Genomic DNA, 17578 nt, shown 5'->3' on the forward strand with positions numbered 1-17578 from the left:
GGATTCAAGATGCCCTAGCTTTATGGACTTTATAAAGTTCGCAGCTCAAAAGGAGCAAACATTGACCCTGTCAACACTCTGTTTTTAGAATCAGATAAAAGAGATTCTACTATTAGACAATATGACTCAGCAGTCAAAAAGTTAGCCTCCTTCCTGAAAGCATCTGAAGCCAAAATTATGACGACTAATTTAGGAGTTTCCTTCTTTAGGTCACTGTTTGAGAAAGGTCTGGCTCCCTCACTATTACCACAGTCAAGTCGGCATTGAAGAAAGTATTTCTTTCTGGCTTTAAAATCGACCTTACAGATTCTTATTTTCATCCATCCCCAGAGCATGCGCTCGTCTGAGACCAGTATCACGTCCACATTCGGTTACTTGGTTTCTCAATGACGTCCTTAAGTTAGCGTCAGAGTTGGATAACTTCCATTGCTCTTATCAGGATCTGTTAAGGAAAACCTTATTTTTACTTAGTTTGGCTTCAGGTGCTAGAATTTCAGAGCTGTCAGCTCTAACTAGAGGTGATAATTTTGTTAACTTCCTCCCATCCGGAGAAGTCCTCCTCTCCCCTGACCCTAGATTTTTAGCTAAGAACGAAGACCCACAGGACAGTTGGTCTCCTTGGAAGGTAGTGCCCCTTCCTCAAGATCCAATCTTTATGTCCAGTCCATACACTTAAATCTTACCTCTCAAGAACTCCACAGAGTAAGTCGGGTCCTCTTTTATCAGGAGAAAGGTGGTACTTTTTCACTGAATGGTATAAGACAACAAATTCTGTATTTCATTAAACAAGCCAACCCAGACTCAGTTCCTAAAGTTCATGATATTCGAGCAGTGGCTACTTCCTATTAATTATTTTCATAATATGGACTTTTCAGAGTTATCAAAATATACGGGTTGGAAATCACCTCTAGTGTTTAAACGCCACTATTTAAAAATCACTCAAGCCCTGAAATATTCTACTATAGCAGTGGGAAGTGTCATCTCCCACCTTAAATAATTATATCCTTTCCTTTTCCCCCCCGCCCGCCTACCTCATTTGCTTCTCTGCTTATTCTCCTGGTCGTTTATGCCTCACTGCCTAGCTCTTCATATTGATATATTTGTATTTGATGATGGAAAACTGTAATCTGATTATGCCATAATTGTTTCGTTTGTGGGGTACTGGACAGTTTTGTTGGCTCCATGTACCCCAGGATAATTGTGTGTGTTATTTTCATTAGTCTTGTCTCTTACATGTTTAAGCCTAAGTTTACATATATAGTTTTAAGGTTGTATTTCTTGTTCTGTGCACATTTCATGTTTCACTACTTTTAAGTAATTTTAAGATTTTTGAGGTTTTTTCTCAGACCGGGGACCTCCAGTGTTTTGTAGTGTTAAGTTTATTGGTGTGCCTTAAAATTAAGTTGCCTTACTTTTAAGTATTCTTGCTTCATGGAAGAGATTCCTTAATTAAAATTATTTTCTTAAATTTTGCCTTTTTCTTCAGATTACCCCCTTTGCTTTCCAGTAGTTTGCAGTCTTGGCATGATTCTCTATCACTATTTCACCGGCTGACACGGGACTGAACTCAGAAAAGGGATTTTGACAGAGGAAAAATCTATTTCTGAGGAAGGTCCCGTGTCACCCGGTGACCTCCCCTGTCTAGTCTAGTACTCCCCCCCTTCTTGCACATGCCAAGTCTGGGGTTAGTGCTAGCATGGAATGAAGTAGGTGGCGCTGGTGTCGCCGTCCTGGCGGGTGTTGAGTGTGGGGCTGTAACGGCTCACCGCTCTTTCGGGGTTTTGATAAGGAGAGATCTTTCAGTATATTTCCGTGGTAGTGGTATTTCACTCACCCTTCATTATACCGACGTCTTCTAAAGACGATCGATCTGGGGGTAAATAACCCCAGCTTTCCTGAAAGCTCTTTTTCTCTGGTATATCTAGCATTGTTATACCTAGAAATTCGTGCTGTAATCGAATTTCACCGGGTGACACGGGACCTTCCTCAGAAATAGATTTTTCCTCTGTCAAAATCCCTTTATTACAGAAGCATACGTAGTGTTGGCACTTTTGTTTGCCCCCATTACCGTGCGCTTTGCTTCACTAATGCTAATATGTTCATTATCTGCCGCTGCCAACACATCTTGTTCAAATTTATATCTGGGACAAGCCCTAGAGTTTGGTGTGTGATCACCCTTGCAAAGAAAACAGTATCGGGTTGCTTTGCAATCATCAAAATTATCGTGCTCTGCAGAGCACACAGGACATCTTTTATTGTTATCGCAAGAGTTTTGAATGTGGCCATATTCAAAGCATTTGCGACACTGTCTAGGACTTCTTTTATATTTTTTAACCTGCATCCTCTCATGGCCAACAATGATGGTATCAGGTAGGTAATTGGAGGAGAAGGTTAAAAGGATAGCTGCATCACCACCCAGTTTTTTTACATGAGATACACAAGGAGGGCATCGATGGAGAATCTCTTCCTCTTTAAAAACATGCAAATCTTTTGAGTAAACTACTCCTTTCAGTGTATTAAAAAATCTGTGAGATGAAATAGATTCAATATTTCCACTTTCAGGAGGTTTAAAGTTAGCTAACAGAACTGCTTGAGTCTCATTTCCAGCTTTTATTAGAAGGTTCTTTCCATACCGTTTCAAATTTCCAATGGGAATGGAACCAATCTTGCTCTCAATGCAGTCAGCAGCTTTTATCAAATTTTCCCTCCCTCCTTGTAGATAGCAACATGCCATAAAGGGGGAGGAAGAGCTCTGGTACATGGGACTGGTCCATGTTCTTCAGCCTTTGGAACAAAGTCAAATGGCTCATCATTCAAGTTTTTAACTGAAAACACTTTCGTGCTGACAACTGAGTCATTCAGAATGTGGCCATGGAGTCTTTGTTGTGCCTCACTAGCTTCAAGGGAGAGGAAAATTTGATAAAAGCACAAAATGACTGCTTATCTTTTTCTAGAATTAATTTAATTCTTTCCACTTTGCCGAATTGCTTCACTACACTGTATAAACATTCGTAATCTAATGATAAGTTTACATTAGTGCAATAAAGGACCCTATTATTTGAATCAAATCCACCAGATTTATTAACACCCTGGTGTCTCAGTGTTTGGTTCTGTCCAACAGCCAAGCCCGTATCCATGTTCATGCCAGAAGTCGTTGCCAGTGCCGTTAAGTCATCGGATCCAGGGGAGGGAGAACTAAAAAAATTTGTGCCATAAGTTTAAACCAGTCCACATGCAAAGGTCCAAAAAGTGCACACCCGACACCCAAGAGCCCCGCACAGACCCCGACAGCATATCAAAAAAGGACAAACTGGGCAGCTCTACTGCTCAGCTTCCCCACCCCAACACACTCCCAAAGCCCACGAAGAGACCCCAAGATGCCAAGCATGCACACATCAGACCACCACACAAACTGGTTCATCCACCCACCCAAAACTGCTTGGTCATATCAAGAAAGTATCGTAGATCAGTCAGGTATTCGCATTCTCCACCAATGGCACAAGTGAGAGTTGACTCCCAACAGTCCACCCCATACCCTACCCTTTCAGGATAGCACCAGTACGCTTGCAGTGGCCCAGGTATAAGCCAATCCGCCTGCTGGGAGTTCTGCCCCACTAATGGGGACTGACTCCCCACTCCAACCGTACTCGTGGGCTTCCGGACAAAAGCCAGGAGTCCCACCTCAAAAACCAGCCCCCCCTGGATTCCGATGGGCTGATCCCCAGAGATGGTTCCGCCCTCAAGATAGCAGTGGGAAAAATCCCATCACCATCTCTTAGGTCCAAACTATCTCGGGTGGCGACTCAACCACCACAACTCCCACAATTAGCTTCGAATGCGAACCCCTTCCAAAAAACGATCCCTTCTCAGACTCACCTAAGCAGTAAAATTTTGCGAATGTGGAAATGTCCACGCCATTTAAACCAAAAACTATGTAGGATGATTCGTCAGGACCCGGGCCCAAAGGCCAGGGTCCCTTAGCCCCTCACCTCGTCAAGGCGTCCTACTCGAGGGGATTTACTATTTGGACTATGAAGGTCGTTCTCTTTCTTAGGCGAGGACGTTACACTGTGTGATCTAGGTCTTTTTCCTATCTCTGGTGGTCCATCTAGTTCTCTTAGTATTTCTTCGATTTCTTTAGTATTTTGTAGTTTGTTTTTGTTATGGATTATCATTTGAGATATATCTTCTTCTTTGTTTTGGCTTTTGTTAAGATGTAAATTATCAGAGATATCTTCTCTCTGTTCATCAAGATGATCATGTACAGCAAGGTTGGACATTACTTTGAATTTATTACTTATCTCCATGGTATTGCTTTTATCTGATTCTTCTACAGTTATTTGATTTCTGGTGTCAGAAGATTGGGTGGTTTGTGAGACATCATTGGATGTTGTTTTACTTTGAGTTTGAGTGCATCTGCAAATGTTTTGCGGGAAGTTGTATTCCTTCTTCTTTCATGTCTTCTTTAGCTTCCTTGACTGTTATACCATATTTTCTTGATCTGGTAAGGGCTTCTTGGAAATATCTGAAATATACACACTCCCTTGCATAAGCGTGGTGTGAACCATTACAATTAAAGCATTTTTTTTTTGCTGCAATCATCACTACTATGCTCCAAGGAGCCACATTTAAAGCATCTTGGTGAGGCCAAAGACTTGCATCGTTTTGCTGTATGTTTTAATTTCAAGCAAATCTTACATTGCATAGGTTTTGGATATTCTTCTTTAATTGCTATTTTTTTGTTGCCTATTTTCATAAATGTTGGAATTGTTTGCTGTGAAAAAGTTATTTTAGCTATCTTCAGACTTCGTCCAGTTTTAACACTTCTCCTCTCATAGACAATAACAGATTTAACATTATGTTTTTGATCTTGCAGGACTTCTTTTTAATGTTTCACACACAGATTCATTGGTGTCATTTTCAACTCTAAGTTTATCCAACAACATAGTTCCAATTCTAGTGTTATAATGCGCCTCGTCAGAAGCATTTACATGATGAATTCAAGTTTTGTAGTTTCAAGTAGTTTTTTTATTCTTCTTCAGATTTAGCTTTACTATGATTTTGTTTTTTTCCACGGAGAATTTAAGATTGTCACAGCCAAGAATTTTCTTAAGTGAACGGTATATAACCAAGTCACTTAGAGGGTTACTTCTTCACTTAAAGTGAGAGTGATATACTGAGCCCACACTGGAGGAGAAAAAGATCCTCAAGGGTCATTCTTTTAAATGTTCTTCTCCTTTGAGATTGAGTGTTTGGTACATATGGCTGTAAAGTAGCCATACTAGAGTTTTGGAGGGATTCCATGGCCAAATCCTTTGAGGAAAGCATAGAGTCATCAGCAGAAATAAGGGGGTTGACATAAAAACGAAGAAAATTAATTCATCCAGATATTCCCATACCCACCATGGAGTCACAATTGGAGGACAGGTCATCCCTTTAATTAGGGCTGTCCTAGGGGTAATATCCGGATATACACCATAACCCCAGTGCTAAGGCGTCATGATGTCCGTCGAGATCACGACCCGGCACTGAGGACAGGGTTTTGACATTAAACTTTCCCCTCGCTCGATCACGTCAGGTACTCGAGTTCTGAACGGGTGGAGAGGCATGCCGTCCAACTCCACCCTCCATCAACTCAAAGAGAGTAGTCAATTGAATGATCCAAAATCATGCCAAAGTCGTCAACGAAAGAGGAAGAAAGGAAGGGGAAAATTTACAGGAGGAGGAGTGAAGGAGTTAAAGGTCCCAATGATCAGTTGAATCCACAGCAGTGAGAGTAGGTGAAAAGAAGCATACTCTTTCTGCTGTGGATCCCTAAGCCCCCCACCTCGTCAAGGGGTTGGGATCAGGGGGTCACCACATCAAGATGTTCAATTACTTCTATCTGTATGTGAGTTTGTTTCATTATTGGTTCTTGTTATCGAAGAATATATAAGTTTCTTAGCTGCGTCTTGAATTCCTCTCACTTTTAATTCTAATTTACCCTCTTTTACAGATATCCCTGTTCTTTCTTGTAACATTTTCAATTCCTTATTGTATATATAGTACATGCATTCTTTGGATCTTGCAGGATGATCTTGCCCACAGTTTATGCACTTTGGTTCACTGCACTTCCACTGTATGGTATGTTCGGTAGATCCACAATAAGCGTATACTGGTCCATTTCCACAATTTTTCTTTGTATGCCCATACTTGCCACAATTTGGCACTGTAGTGGCTTTGGGACATAGGGTCTGAACTCTTGCAGTTTTGGCCTAAAATTTTTCTTTTTTGAGGTAGATCTTCACCCTCAAATTTTATTTTTGCTGTTTTTAATATTTGTTTATCACTTTTTTTTACTTTGTACAACATATACCTCACAATCAACAATCCTGGACCTTGGGGTATCTCTTTTTGAGAAAGTCTAATAGCATTTTCCTATCAAGTGGTTTGTTGTTATTTTCAGGAAGTACAATGGTACCCTGAATGCTGTTCATAGTATCATGTTTTTTTTTTTTTTTTTTTCATTTTTAATTTAATATCTATATTTTTTAAAGACAAATAGTCTTCGGACTGACTTTTTTTATGGGTTCTATAATCCAAGTCTTCGCTTTTATTTGTCTGAATGACATTTCTGCCGTTGAATGCCTATTTAATAAATAATTTTCTAATTTTAAAGATGAAATATTTTGGTCAGTTTCCACTGTTAGAAACCTTGACCAACTTCCACTCCCAAAGAGGGAGTCGAAGCGAGTCAATAGTAGGTCATGACGTTACTTAGGCTTTTTGAGTTTAGTAAATGGTATTTACGTTTCAATACCACTTTGACTTTTGTAATTTGGGCTTTCCTTAGAACAGTCCATATCCGTGCCATAAGTTGTAGGGAGGTTTGATGTGTTTGCCATACGACGAAAAATGTAAATTTCGTCCAGTATGAGGTCCTCTCACCAGGGAGGCCCAACTGGGGGAGGAGCAATACTGTTACCTACAGTGGTAACTGTCCTGAGATTCTCACCTGTATAAACACCACACCCACAGTGCCTTAGGGGTCATCAGTCCGTCGAGACCAAACCCAGCACTGAGGGCATGGCTTGACATAAAAATTTCCCCTCACTTGACTGCATCGGATACTCTAGTTTTATGAGTGGGTTGGCATGCCATCCAACTCCACCCTCCAAGTTAAAAGAGCAGTGAATTCCATAATCCAATAACACATCAAGGTCGTCAACGAAAGAGGAAGAAAGGAAGGGGAAAATTAACAGGAGGAGGAGGATTGACAGTTCCAATTGTTCAGTTGAATCCACAGCAGAGAGAATAGCATAAAGGAATATACACTCCCTGCAGTGGATCCCTAAGTCCTCAACTCGTCAATGGGTTGGAATCGGGGGAAATGACCAATTAAGTTCACCACAATACCCAGGGAGAACTAAGAACCAATTTGTTAAGAAACAACCTCAAACAAAAAATAAAACACTCACCTCTTTAGATTCAACATTATTATTACAGTGCCACAAAACTCAATAAATGTAATTCTGGAGTAAACTGTGCACAAGTTTTTACATTAATAATTCTAAATAAAGAAATCGGAAGACCATTAGTTATTGGAAGAAAAAACACTTAAATATGAGGTAACATCAAATAATCAATGCAGTAATGGTGCATGTCCACATTTTCATAACTTCATAGTTTTTAATCTCTAAATTAATAAACATTGTAATAATATGTCTGGCAATCTAGTTTTTTGTGAAAAGTAGCAACTTCTGCCTCAACAAATCATCCAATTTTAGCCTAAGTAAATCATCAAATTTTATTCTTCGAACAACCCATCCACATGACACATAATTAAAAGTCTTTCACTTCAACCAGAGCATTTAGAAAACAATCAATTAAGTATATGAGAAAAATTAAAAGGACTTTCAAGTTGACTGTAAAATAAAAAAAAACTAGGTAACTATTTGACAAACTAGCTTCAGTCTTTCAAAAGTTACATATATACTTTATGTATGCACCATTTCAGAACAAATCAATTCATACATAAATTTTCAAGAATGATTTAGTCATATAATTTTTATAGATTAAATAATTTCTTAAGTCGAACAACTGTTAACATAAAATACAAAACCTGTAAAATAATCAAAAATTCACCACTTTAAAAAAAATCCTCATCAGTGGGAATACAGAGAAAATATGACTAAAATACATCTTAAAACTAAATATTAAAGATACAATCAAAAGAATAACATACAGTACAAAAATTTTCAGTAACAAACTACAAAGTATGATTAAAGCCAACGAACAGAGAAGAATTAAAATAAACTATGCAACCAACAAAAGAGATTTATAAGCCACTCACAAAATTTGCCTTTTAATAGTGTCATGTAACATATCAAGATCTAGGGTGCTAAATTCAACACTACCTTTGCTACAGTCATCAACAGGAAATCCTTCATCATCACACTCCTCTGTTTCTGCAAGCAATGTAATTGGGTTCAAAAGTACAGTTGATGCATTAGTGTTAAGTCCAGCAAGACTACAATCATTATTGGATGATTTATTGATGGGAATATCCAGTAACTGTATGGTATTATTGTATGCATAATTTTGAAAATAACTTAGTTCATTGTATAACCTCTCAGTATTGCTAGAAATATAACTGAACTCATTCTGGCATGAAGCAGGATTCACAAATTTACACGAAGTATCACCATCTTCATACGATTCATATGTACTGGCATTATATCGTAATGCTGTACTACTTCTAACCCGATCCTTAATTCCTGTATCTTTTACTCTCTCTCTTGGAGAGCTATTAAATTTATGATGATCTGCATCCTGACCTACTACTTTTTTAACAGGATATATTTGACAAAGAACCTCTTTCTCTGGTGAACATTCCTGAAGTGACGTTGATACTACAGTTTCAGCATTTTCCATTGCTTCATATTCTTCACGACTGATAGTGTATGACTGGAAATGAGGTTCAATACCAGAATCATCTGAATACCTAAAATTATTAGGTAGGGACTTTTCAGAATTATCTGGTGCACTACAACTCTGAGTGTCTGGGGAAGGTACTTCTGAAAGAGCTTTTGGAGAGGCCACACATTCATTTTCCTTTGCAAGGACTTCTTTCATAATCTTTGCCGTTGCCCTTTTCCCACAATCAGTTTCTAAAATCTCTCTCTGTTCAGGATGTGCTTCCACTCCAACAAGCTCTTCACCTACATTACAATATTGCTGAACTGCTTTCTGAAATGAAGTGGGAGAATTTTCCAGGGCATCACGTGGGTTATGTATGTGTACAATCTTAGTTTGGCGAGGGGCTACTGAATCTTGCAAACTGTCTTGGAAAATAGTGGTAGCCCTAATTGGTAAATGACCTACACAGATATAAGGCGACTTCATTGCTTCTGTGGAAGTTGAACAAACATTATCATGATGTATATCAAAACTATCGGGGGTATTTTCAGTCTGATTGCTCGAATCAGATAATCCCTCAGAAATGTCTGGAGGAGGAACTGAATATCCAGAAAAGCTAGAAAAATTCAAAGGCAGATGGAAAGGTTTGTACTTCTGCTGTGCTTGTGTTGCTGTCTTGTGAAGGCTTCTCTTGGACGAACCAGTAGATCTTGTGGGCCAATAGTTGTTTGAGGAAATAGCTTTAGACCTAAAAAAAATATAGAAAAAAGGAAATGGTCTTGAAAACTACATTACCAAGACATGTTTTTGGGGAAATGGCTTTAGACTAAAAAATGAAAGAAAAAAACCTAAAACCTACATTATTAAAACAAGGGAAATGCATGAAAAAGTATGGTACAATTAAGGGTTCATTCCAGAATCCATATCATAACTCAAATCATTTACATGATAATCTATGATTTTTTTATACAGCGTTCTCACATTATTTAAATGACCTCTTGAAAAATAACTGAAATGGTATGGCATTCTAAAGAAGGATTTTCATAACTGTACTTGATCATCAAATTAAGTTATCTAGGAATTTTTAAGAAAAAAAATGATAGTAAAATTAACATATGTAGTAATAAATTATCCATTATTATTTGGAAAATTATTCAGCAATCTTCTACAGGCATTCCAGGCTTATAACTTCAAGTGTCTTCAACATTACAAGTTCCTCCATCTGAGTAGAGAATAACAATTTCTACAACCGTTTTTAAATTGAGAGTATGAACTTGGCATTATGCATAAAAATCTACCTCTAAAACTGTTCAATATTATTATTATTATATTAAAGTAGTTTAACCAGACCACTGAACTGACTTTCAGCTCTCATAGGGCTGGCCTGAAAGATTTGGATGAAATGCCAGGTCTAGGCCAGAGGCCTAGCACAGGGACCAAATAGGTCATTCGGTATGATGATTGATTGACTGATTATGAAATTTACGTCTAGAAGACCAAGCGCCGGAACCCATCAGGATTATTCAGCGCCGTAATGAAGGTGAAATATATAAATTAATGATATGATTGATAATGAATAGGTGAATGATGATATACTAGTAAAACTCAGTGTTATTATTATTAAAAAGTTTAACCAAACCACTGAACTGACTATCAGCTTTCACATTATTATTATTATTAAAATAGTTTAACCAGACCACTGAGCTGACCATCAGCTCTCATAGGGCTGGCCCGAAGGATTAGGATGAAATGACAAGTCTAGGTTAGAAGCCTAGCACTGGAACCTAATAGGTCACTTGTCAATGATGATGAATGAAAATGAAATTAAAAAGCTGTAAAAAGGCATACACTTTCATACTGGAACACACTCACACAATAAATACATTTAAACTCATGCTTCCATACATACTCACTAAAAAGGTATATTAAAAAAAAATAAATTAAGTAAAATCATAAAATTTACTTGTTTTAAAATTCATTATACTGATTGATTGTTTTTTTTTATATTTTTCCAATTAATTTGCAGCTTCTCATGAACATTAAAATGGGTGCTATTGAGAACGTTGAAGATTCTGACAAAATTTCTTCTATTGGTCTATTTCAAAATTTGATAATCGCTGCAGGTTATATTTTGGACATTCACACAGTATATGCTTAACTGTTATCAGCACATTGCAATCTGGGCATTTGGGAAGAGGGCCACATGGACTGTTCATTAAGTGTCCATGTGTCAAACGAGTATGGCCTATTCGAAGACGACGTCAGAATTACTTGTGCTTGTCTCTCTCTTTGATGTGACGAACTCCATTTTCCAACACTGGATTTTATCTGTTTTAATTTATTATTTTCAGGTTCTTTGTTCCATATATTTTGCCATTTTTTTACAATGACTGTTTTTATATATTTTGTATAGTCACTAATAGGGATGTCTACATTTGTTCTTTTCATGTGGACCGCTTCTTTAGCTGCTTTATCAGCCTCTTCATTTCCATTAATCCCTACATGGGCAGGGATCCAACATATTTCAATATTTTTTCCCTTATTATACAATTTATGGAGTGAGATTTTTATATGTTGTACAATATTATTTTTGGGATTATAGCTTTGAATAGCTTCTATAGCACTTCTGGAGTCACTATAAATTACAAAATTATTATATGAGACTTCTCTAATTATTTTTATGGCTGATACTATTGCACATAACTCAGCTGTAAATACAGAGGCTTTGTCTGGGAAAGAGAACTGATACGTTTTGTTTTGGGATACTGCAGCATATCCCACTCCGTATTGTGACTTAGATCCGTCAGTGTATATTGCGTAATGTGGACCTTTTCGGATTATATGCTCTACTGCATGTTGTCTTTGGTATTCTGGAGTATATGAATGATTTTTGATAAATATTTCAAGTGTGTAAAAATTCTCATTTTATTCATTGTCCAAGGAGGAGGCAATTTTAATATTACAGGTAATGGTATATGTATATTTAGCGACTCAAACAATCTTCTAGCTCTAATTGGGAAAGGTGGTGGATGGTTGTTTATAAATACATCTCTTAATTCAAATAATTTTTTGGTTGGAGAATCATTAGTTTGAATTCTTAAAGCACTTTTCATTGTTACTAGCTCTCTATGGAGAGACAAAGGCAGTTCACCAATTCAACTTGTAAAGATGATTTTGGCGATGATCTAAAGGCTCCTGAGCATATTCTAAGGCCTTCATTATGAACAGGGTCTAACATTTTCAGCGTTGCATCAGATGCCGAGCCATATACTTCGCTTCCATAATCAATGATGGACAGAACTGTTGCCTTATATAGCACAGTAAGGGTATGTCTATCGGCTCCCCAAGTAGTGTTCGATAGTTTTCTAATTAGATTTAATGCTCTTTTACTTTTAGATTTTACATATGTAATGTGGGCTCTCCAGTTCAAGTGGGTATCAAATACTAATCCCAAAAATTTTGATGTTTGGCCAATTGGTATACTATGTTTTTTTTTTTTTTTAAATCTATTTCTTCACCTTTTTTCCACTTTTTATTTTTATAAAACATGATTGCTTGAGTTTTATCGATGGAAAATTTAAACCCTACAGATGAGGCCCATTCATCTATTTTTACTATGCTTTTATTAATGATTCGTTCTGCATGTTTTATTCGGGATGCTGAATAATATATGGCAAAATCATCCATGTACAGGTTACTTTTAATGCCAATAGGTAGATTTTTACTGATATCATTGATTGCTAAAATAAACAGTGTTCCACTAAGGACGCTTCCATGTGGAGCACCATTTTCAAGTGGAAATGTTCTAGACAGAGCATCATCAATTCTCACCTGAAAATTGCGGTTTGTCAAAAAGTTCTGTATAAACCTAGGTAAATGTCCACGGATGTTGTTGTTTTGTAAAGTTTTTAATATAGCATACCTCCATGTAGTATCGTATGCCTTTTCAATGTCAAAAAGAAAGCTACAGTAATTTGTTTTCGTTCAAAACCTCTACGTATATGGTCTTCTAAGTTACAGAGAGAATCCAATGTGGATCTGTTACACTGTGACCCAAACTGAGTGGGAGTTAAAATTTTATTTTCTCGAATGTGCCATGTTAGTCGAGCATTTACCATTTTCTCTAACAATTTGCATAAGCAGCTTGTTAAAGAAATTGGTCTGTAATTATTTACATTACTGGGATCTTTTCCAGGTTTGGGGATTGGAATTATTATAGCTTTACGCCATTCATCTGGAAATAAATTTCAAGCCATAAATGATTATAAAACTCTAATAAGTATGACTTTGCCAAAGGTGCTAAGTGGCAGATCATCTCAAAACAAATATTGTCACCTCCAGGAGCAGATTTATTGCTGTTTGAGAGAGCATATTCCAACTCTGACATATTAAATTTTCTATTATAATATATATCTTCCATTGTTTCAAAATTTATTGCTATTAATTCTATTTTATTTTTCTTTGTGCGGAAGTGTTCATCGAAATTTTTATCACTACTTACATTTGCTAAATTTTCTCATATTACATTATTTCTTTTGGATCAGGTGTTCTTTTCCCATCATTTAATATGGCATGTCTAGCTGGTTTAACATTGGTACCATTTATTTTCCTGAATTTTTCCCATATTTTTTTGTATGGGAGTATTATTAGAGAGATCTGATACGTATTTCATTTCCTCATGAAATGATTCTTCCTTGAATTACTTCTTTTTAAATTTTGCAGATATTTTGTTGTATATAGATTTTAATGTTTTTCAGCTACCAGTAATAAATATAGTCATTTTTGTAAGTTCTTTCTAATATTGGTAATTTTTATTCATTTATTGAACTTTCTATTCAAGTATCTAATACGTCTCCTATTGAGTGTTTCATATTTATTAATTCTGTTAACTCATCAGACCACCAGGGAACTTTGTATTTTGTTGGATGGGGTTTTGACTTTGGTATTGCTTTATCAGCAGCATTTTTAATGAAATCAACAAGAAATTTATTAGTTTCATTATGGTCTTTTAAATATTCAAATTGTGGATATTTCTAGTGTGCATTTCATATAAGCTCCCAATCTAGCTATAAATGTTATAGTGAGGACATGTTTTGCAGGATTGTTATTTGCAATAAGGAAATTAGTATTGGGAAATGATCACTGGTGTGCAAGTCATCAACTGTATTCAATCAATCTAGTCAACTATGCTTGTTGTTCCATGTGCTTTTAGAAAATATGTGCTAATTTCGTCATCATTTATACAGCACATGTCGTTGGAATCCATGAACTCTATTTTACTACCTATTTCTATTTGAGTTTGTACAATGACGAAGTCCCATATTGGGTTATGGGCATTAAAATCACCTACTATTAATGTAGGTTCCTTGGTATTAAGTAAATCTTTAAGTTTATCAATGTACGTAACTTTTATAAGGTTAGTTATATAAGTTATAAATTATGTAATTATCATTTTTATTCGTATTTGTACTTGATATTTGCAAGTCAGTAAAATTTACAGGTACTCTGTCATAACATACTTTATTATGTACATATATAGCAGTACCTAAATTTCCTTCTTCTTCTCTAGATGTAGATACTAAGGTATATTTACCTGTGTTGATATTGTTTTGTTGACATGTTGTAAACATATTATCATTAGTTCATATTCTTTAATAACCGTTGTGTTTCTCCTAAATTGTAATCTAGTCTGTAGACCATTTACGTTCCATTGTATAATATATGTGAAAATATTTTTTTATGGTCAGGTTTACTCTCTTTTTTTGTATTATCAATTTGGAATTTTTCTAATAATTTACTCGACATTCATCTGTTTTTTCCTTATAATAGACTAAGTGCTCAACGCACATGCACCCTTTTTTCATAGTTACTCAAATCTGTGTTTTTCTTTTTTTCTATATTTCCATAAAATTTCTTATAATGTTTGTTAAACCATCTTTTGTTATGCTTCTGTTATTTATTGCATAATTCAATGAAACAATCATTACATCCACAAGTATTATCATGTGTATTTCTCTTTTCATTTGCTCTTGTACCAATTACTGGAGAAGATAATCTCTTCTCCCTTGACATAATCATTATCATCTATGGTATGATTCTCTTTCACTTCTTCAGTGTTCTCGACATTTGCCTTCACAGGTTCTATTACTATTTTAGGAGATAAAGGTATATTCTTAGCTTGTTTTTGTTTTTGTTCCTTTTTCATCTCCTTTATCTTTGGTTTAACTGATGTTTCTCTATTAATAGTTGGTTTTCTTCGTTTTGGTGGTGTTCTCTCCAAGGCCTTTTTTATCTTTAATTTCATATCTATCTCTACCCTCTTCTGTTACTTTAGTGTAGCACCCTCCTGCGTTTCTATCTGCATTAATATTTCAAATGAATTGGATAAAATATTATCCATCTCATTTGTATCTGTTTTCTTTATTCTTTAGCATTTATTTTTATTTCTAAATTATTAATTTTTCTTGAGTTTACTTTTCTGTGCTCTGTTATTTCTATCTGTTTCCGTTTTTGCTTCATTTTTGCTCTTGTTGTTGGGAATATGAATGTTTCTTAGATGGATCTTGCATTCCTCTCACTTTTAATTCAATTTAGCCTCTTTGATAGACATCCCTGTTCGTTCTTACAACATTTCAACTCTGTATTGTATGTGTAGTACACACACACTCCTTGGACCTACTTGATGATCCTGTCCACAAAGTTTACATTTTGGTTCACACATTTTCATTGTGTGGCATGTTCGTTAGATCCACAATAAGCACATACAGGTTCATTACGACAGTTTTTCTTTGTGTGTCATACTTACTACAATTTTGACATTGGCGGTTTGGAACATAAAGGTCTCAATTCTCTATTTTGACCCAAAATTTTTATTTTTGAGGTAACTCTTGACCCTCAAATTTTATTTTTGCAATTCTTAATGCTATTATTTTGTTTACTTAGTATTATATATCCTCACTCTTGGATTTGGTATATCTCATTTTAAGAGTCCATTATTATTATTATTAAAATAGTTTAACCAGACCACTGAGCTGACCATCAGCTCTCTCATAAGACTATTTGAAAGGATTAGGATGGAATGACAAGTCTAGGCTGAGGCCTAGCACTGCTGGGACCTAATAGGTCACTTGTCAGCGATGGAAAAAATGAAAATGAAATTAAAAGCTGTAAAAAAGGCATACTGCTTTCATACTGGAACACACTCACACAATAAATACATTTAAACTCATGCTTCCATACATACTCACTAAAAAGGTATATTAAAATTTAAAATAAATTAAGTAAAATCATAAAATTTACTTGTTTTAAAATTCATTATACTGATTGATTGTTTTTTTTTATATTTTTCCAATTAATTTGCAGCTTCTCATGAACATTAAAATAGGTGCTATTGAAGCGTTGAAGATTCTGACCAATTTCTTCTCCGGTCTATTTTAAAATTTGATGGCGCTGCACACGTTATATTTTGGACATTCACACAGTATATGCTTAACTGGCCTTAGCACATTGCAATCTGGGCATTTTGGAAGAAGGGCCACATGGACTGTTCATTAAGTGTCAATGTGTCAAACAGTATGGCTATTCGAAGACGTGTCAGGAATTACTTGTGCTTGTCTTTCTCTCTGATATGATGAATTCCATTTTTTCCAACACTGGATTTTATCTGTTTTAATTTATTATTTTCAGGTTCTTCATCCATATATTTTGCCATTTTTTTTTTTTTACAATGACTATTTTTACCTATTTTGTATAGTCACTGATAGGGATGTCTACATTTGTTCTTGTCATGTGGACCGCTTCTTTATTTCTTTATCAGCCTCTTCATTTCCCTTAATCCCTACATGGGCAGGGATCCAACATATTTCAATATTTTTCCTTATTATACAATTTGGATTGAAACTTTATATGTTGTACAATATTATTTTGGGATTATAGCTTTGAATAGTTTCTATAGCACTTCTGGAGTCGCTATAAATTACAAAATTATTATGTGAGACTTCTCTAATTATTTTATGGCCGATTCTATTGCACATAACTCAGCTGTAAATACAGAAACTGTACAGGAAAGGAGCACGATACGTTTTGTTTTGGGATACTTGTATATCACTCCGTGTGTGATTTAGATCCGTCAGTGTATATTGCGTAATGTGGACCTTTTCCGGATTATATGCTCTACTGCATGTTGTCTTTGGTATTCTGGAGTATGAATGATTTTTGATAAATATTTCAAGTGTGTACAAATTCTCATTTATTCATTGTCAAGGAGGAGGCAATTTTAACGTACAGGCAATTGTATATACATGTTGGTAGCTCTAACAATCTTCTAGCCCTAATTGGGAAAGAAGGTGGATGATTGTTATAAACACATCTCTTAATCCAAATAATTTTTTAGTTTGGAGAATCATTTGTCTGAATTCTCAGAGCACTCTTCATCGTTACTAGCTCTCTATGGAGACAGAGGTAGTTCACCACATTCAACTTGTAAAGATGTTGGTGATGATCGAAAAGCTCCTGAACATATTCTAAGACCCTCATTATGAATTGGGTCTACCGTTTTCAGCGTTGCGTCTGATGCCGAGCCATATATTTCACTTCCATAATCAACGATAGACAGCACAGTGCTTTGTACAATAAAATGAGGTATGCCTATCAGCTCCCCAGGTAATTGTTCGACAGTTTT

At 35.9% G+C, this 17578-nt stretch overlaps 1 protein-coding gene across 1 annotated transcript in view; it reads right to left on the bottom strand.

Annotated features, from left to right (window-relative positions):
* Positions 1 to 7458: 7458 nt before the first annotated feature.
* The window catches only part of LOC136851833 (uncharacterized), a 57162-nt gene continuing 47042 nt past the window's right edge, over positions 7459 to 17578 (bottom strand). Inside the window, exon 2 of the mRNA XM_067126148.1 lies at positions 7459 to 9646. Coding sequence (XP_066982249.1) covers positions 8329 to 9646 — 1318 coding nt within the window. The 3' untranslated portion in view covers positions 7459 to 8328. The remainder of the gene's footprint in view (positions 9647 to 17578) is intronic.

This window comes from Macrobrachium rosenbergii, chromosome 3 (assembly GCF_040412425.1).
Source record: "Macrobrachium rosenbergii isolate ZJJX-2024 chromosome 3, ASM4041242v1, whole genome shotgun sequence".
NCBI lineage: Eukaryota > Metazoa > Arthropoda > Malacostraca > Decapoda > Palaemonidae > Macrobrachium > Macrobrachium rosenbergii.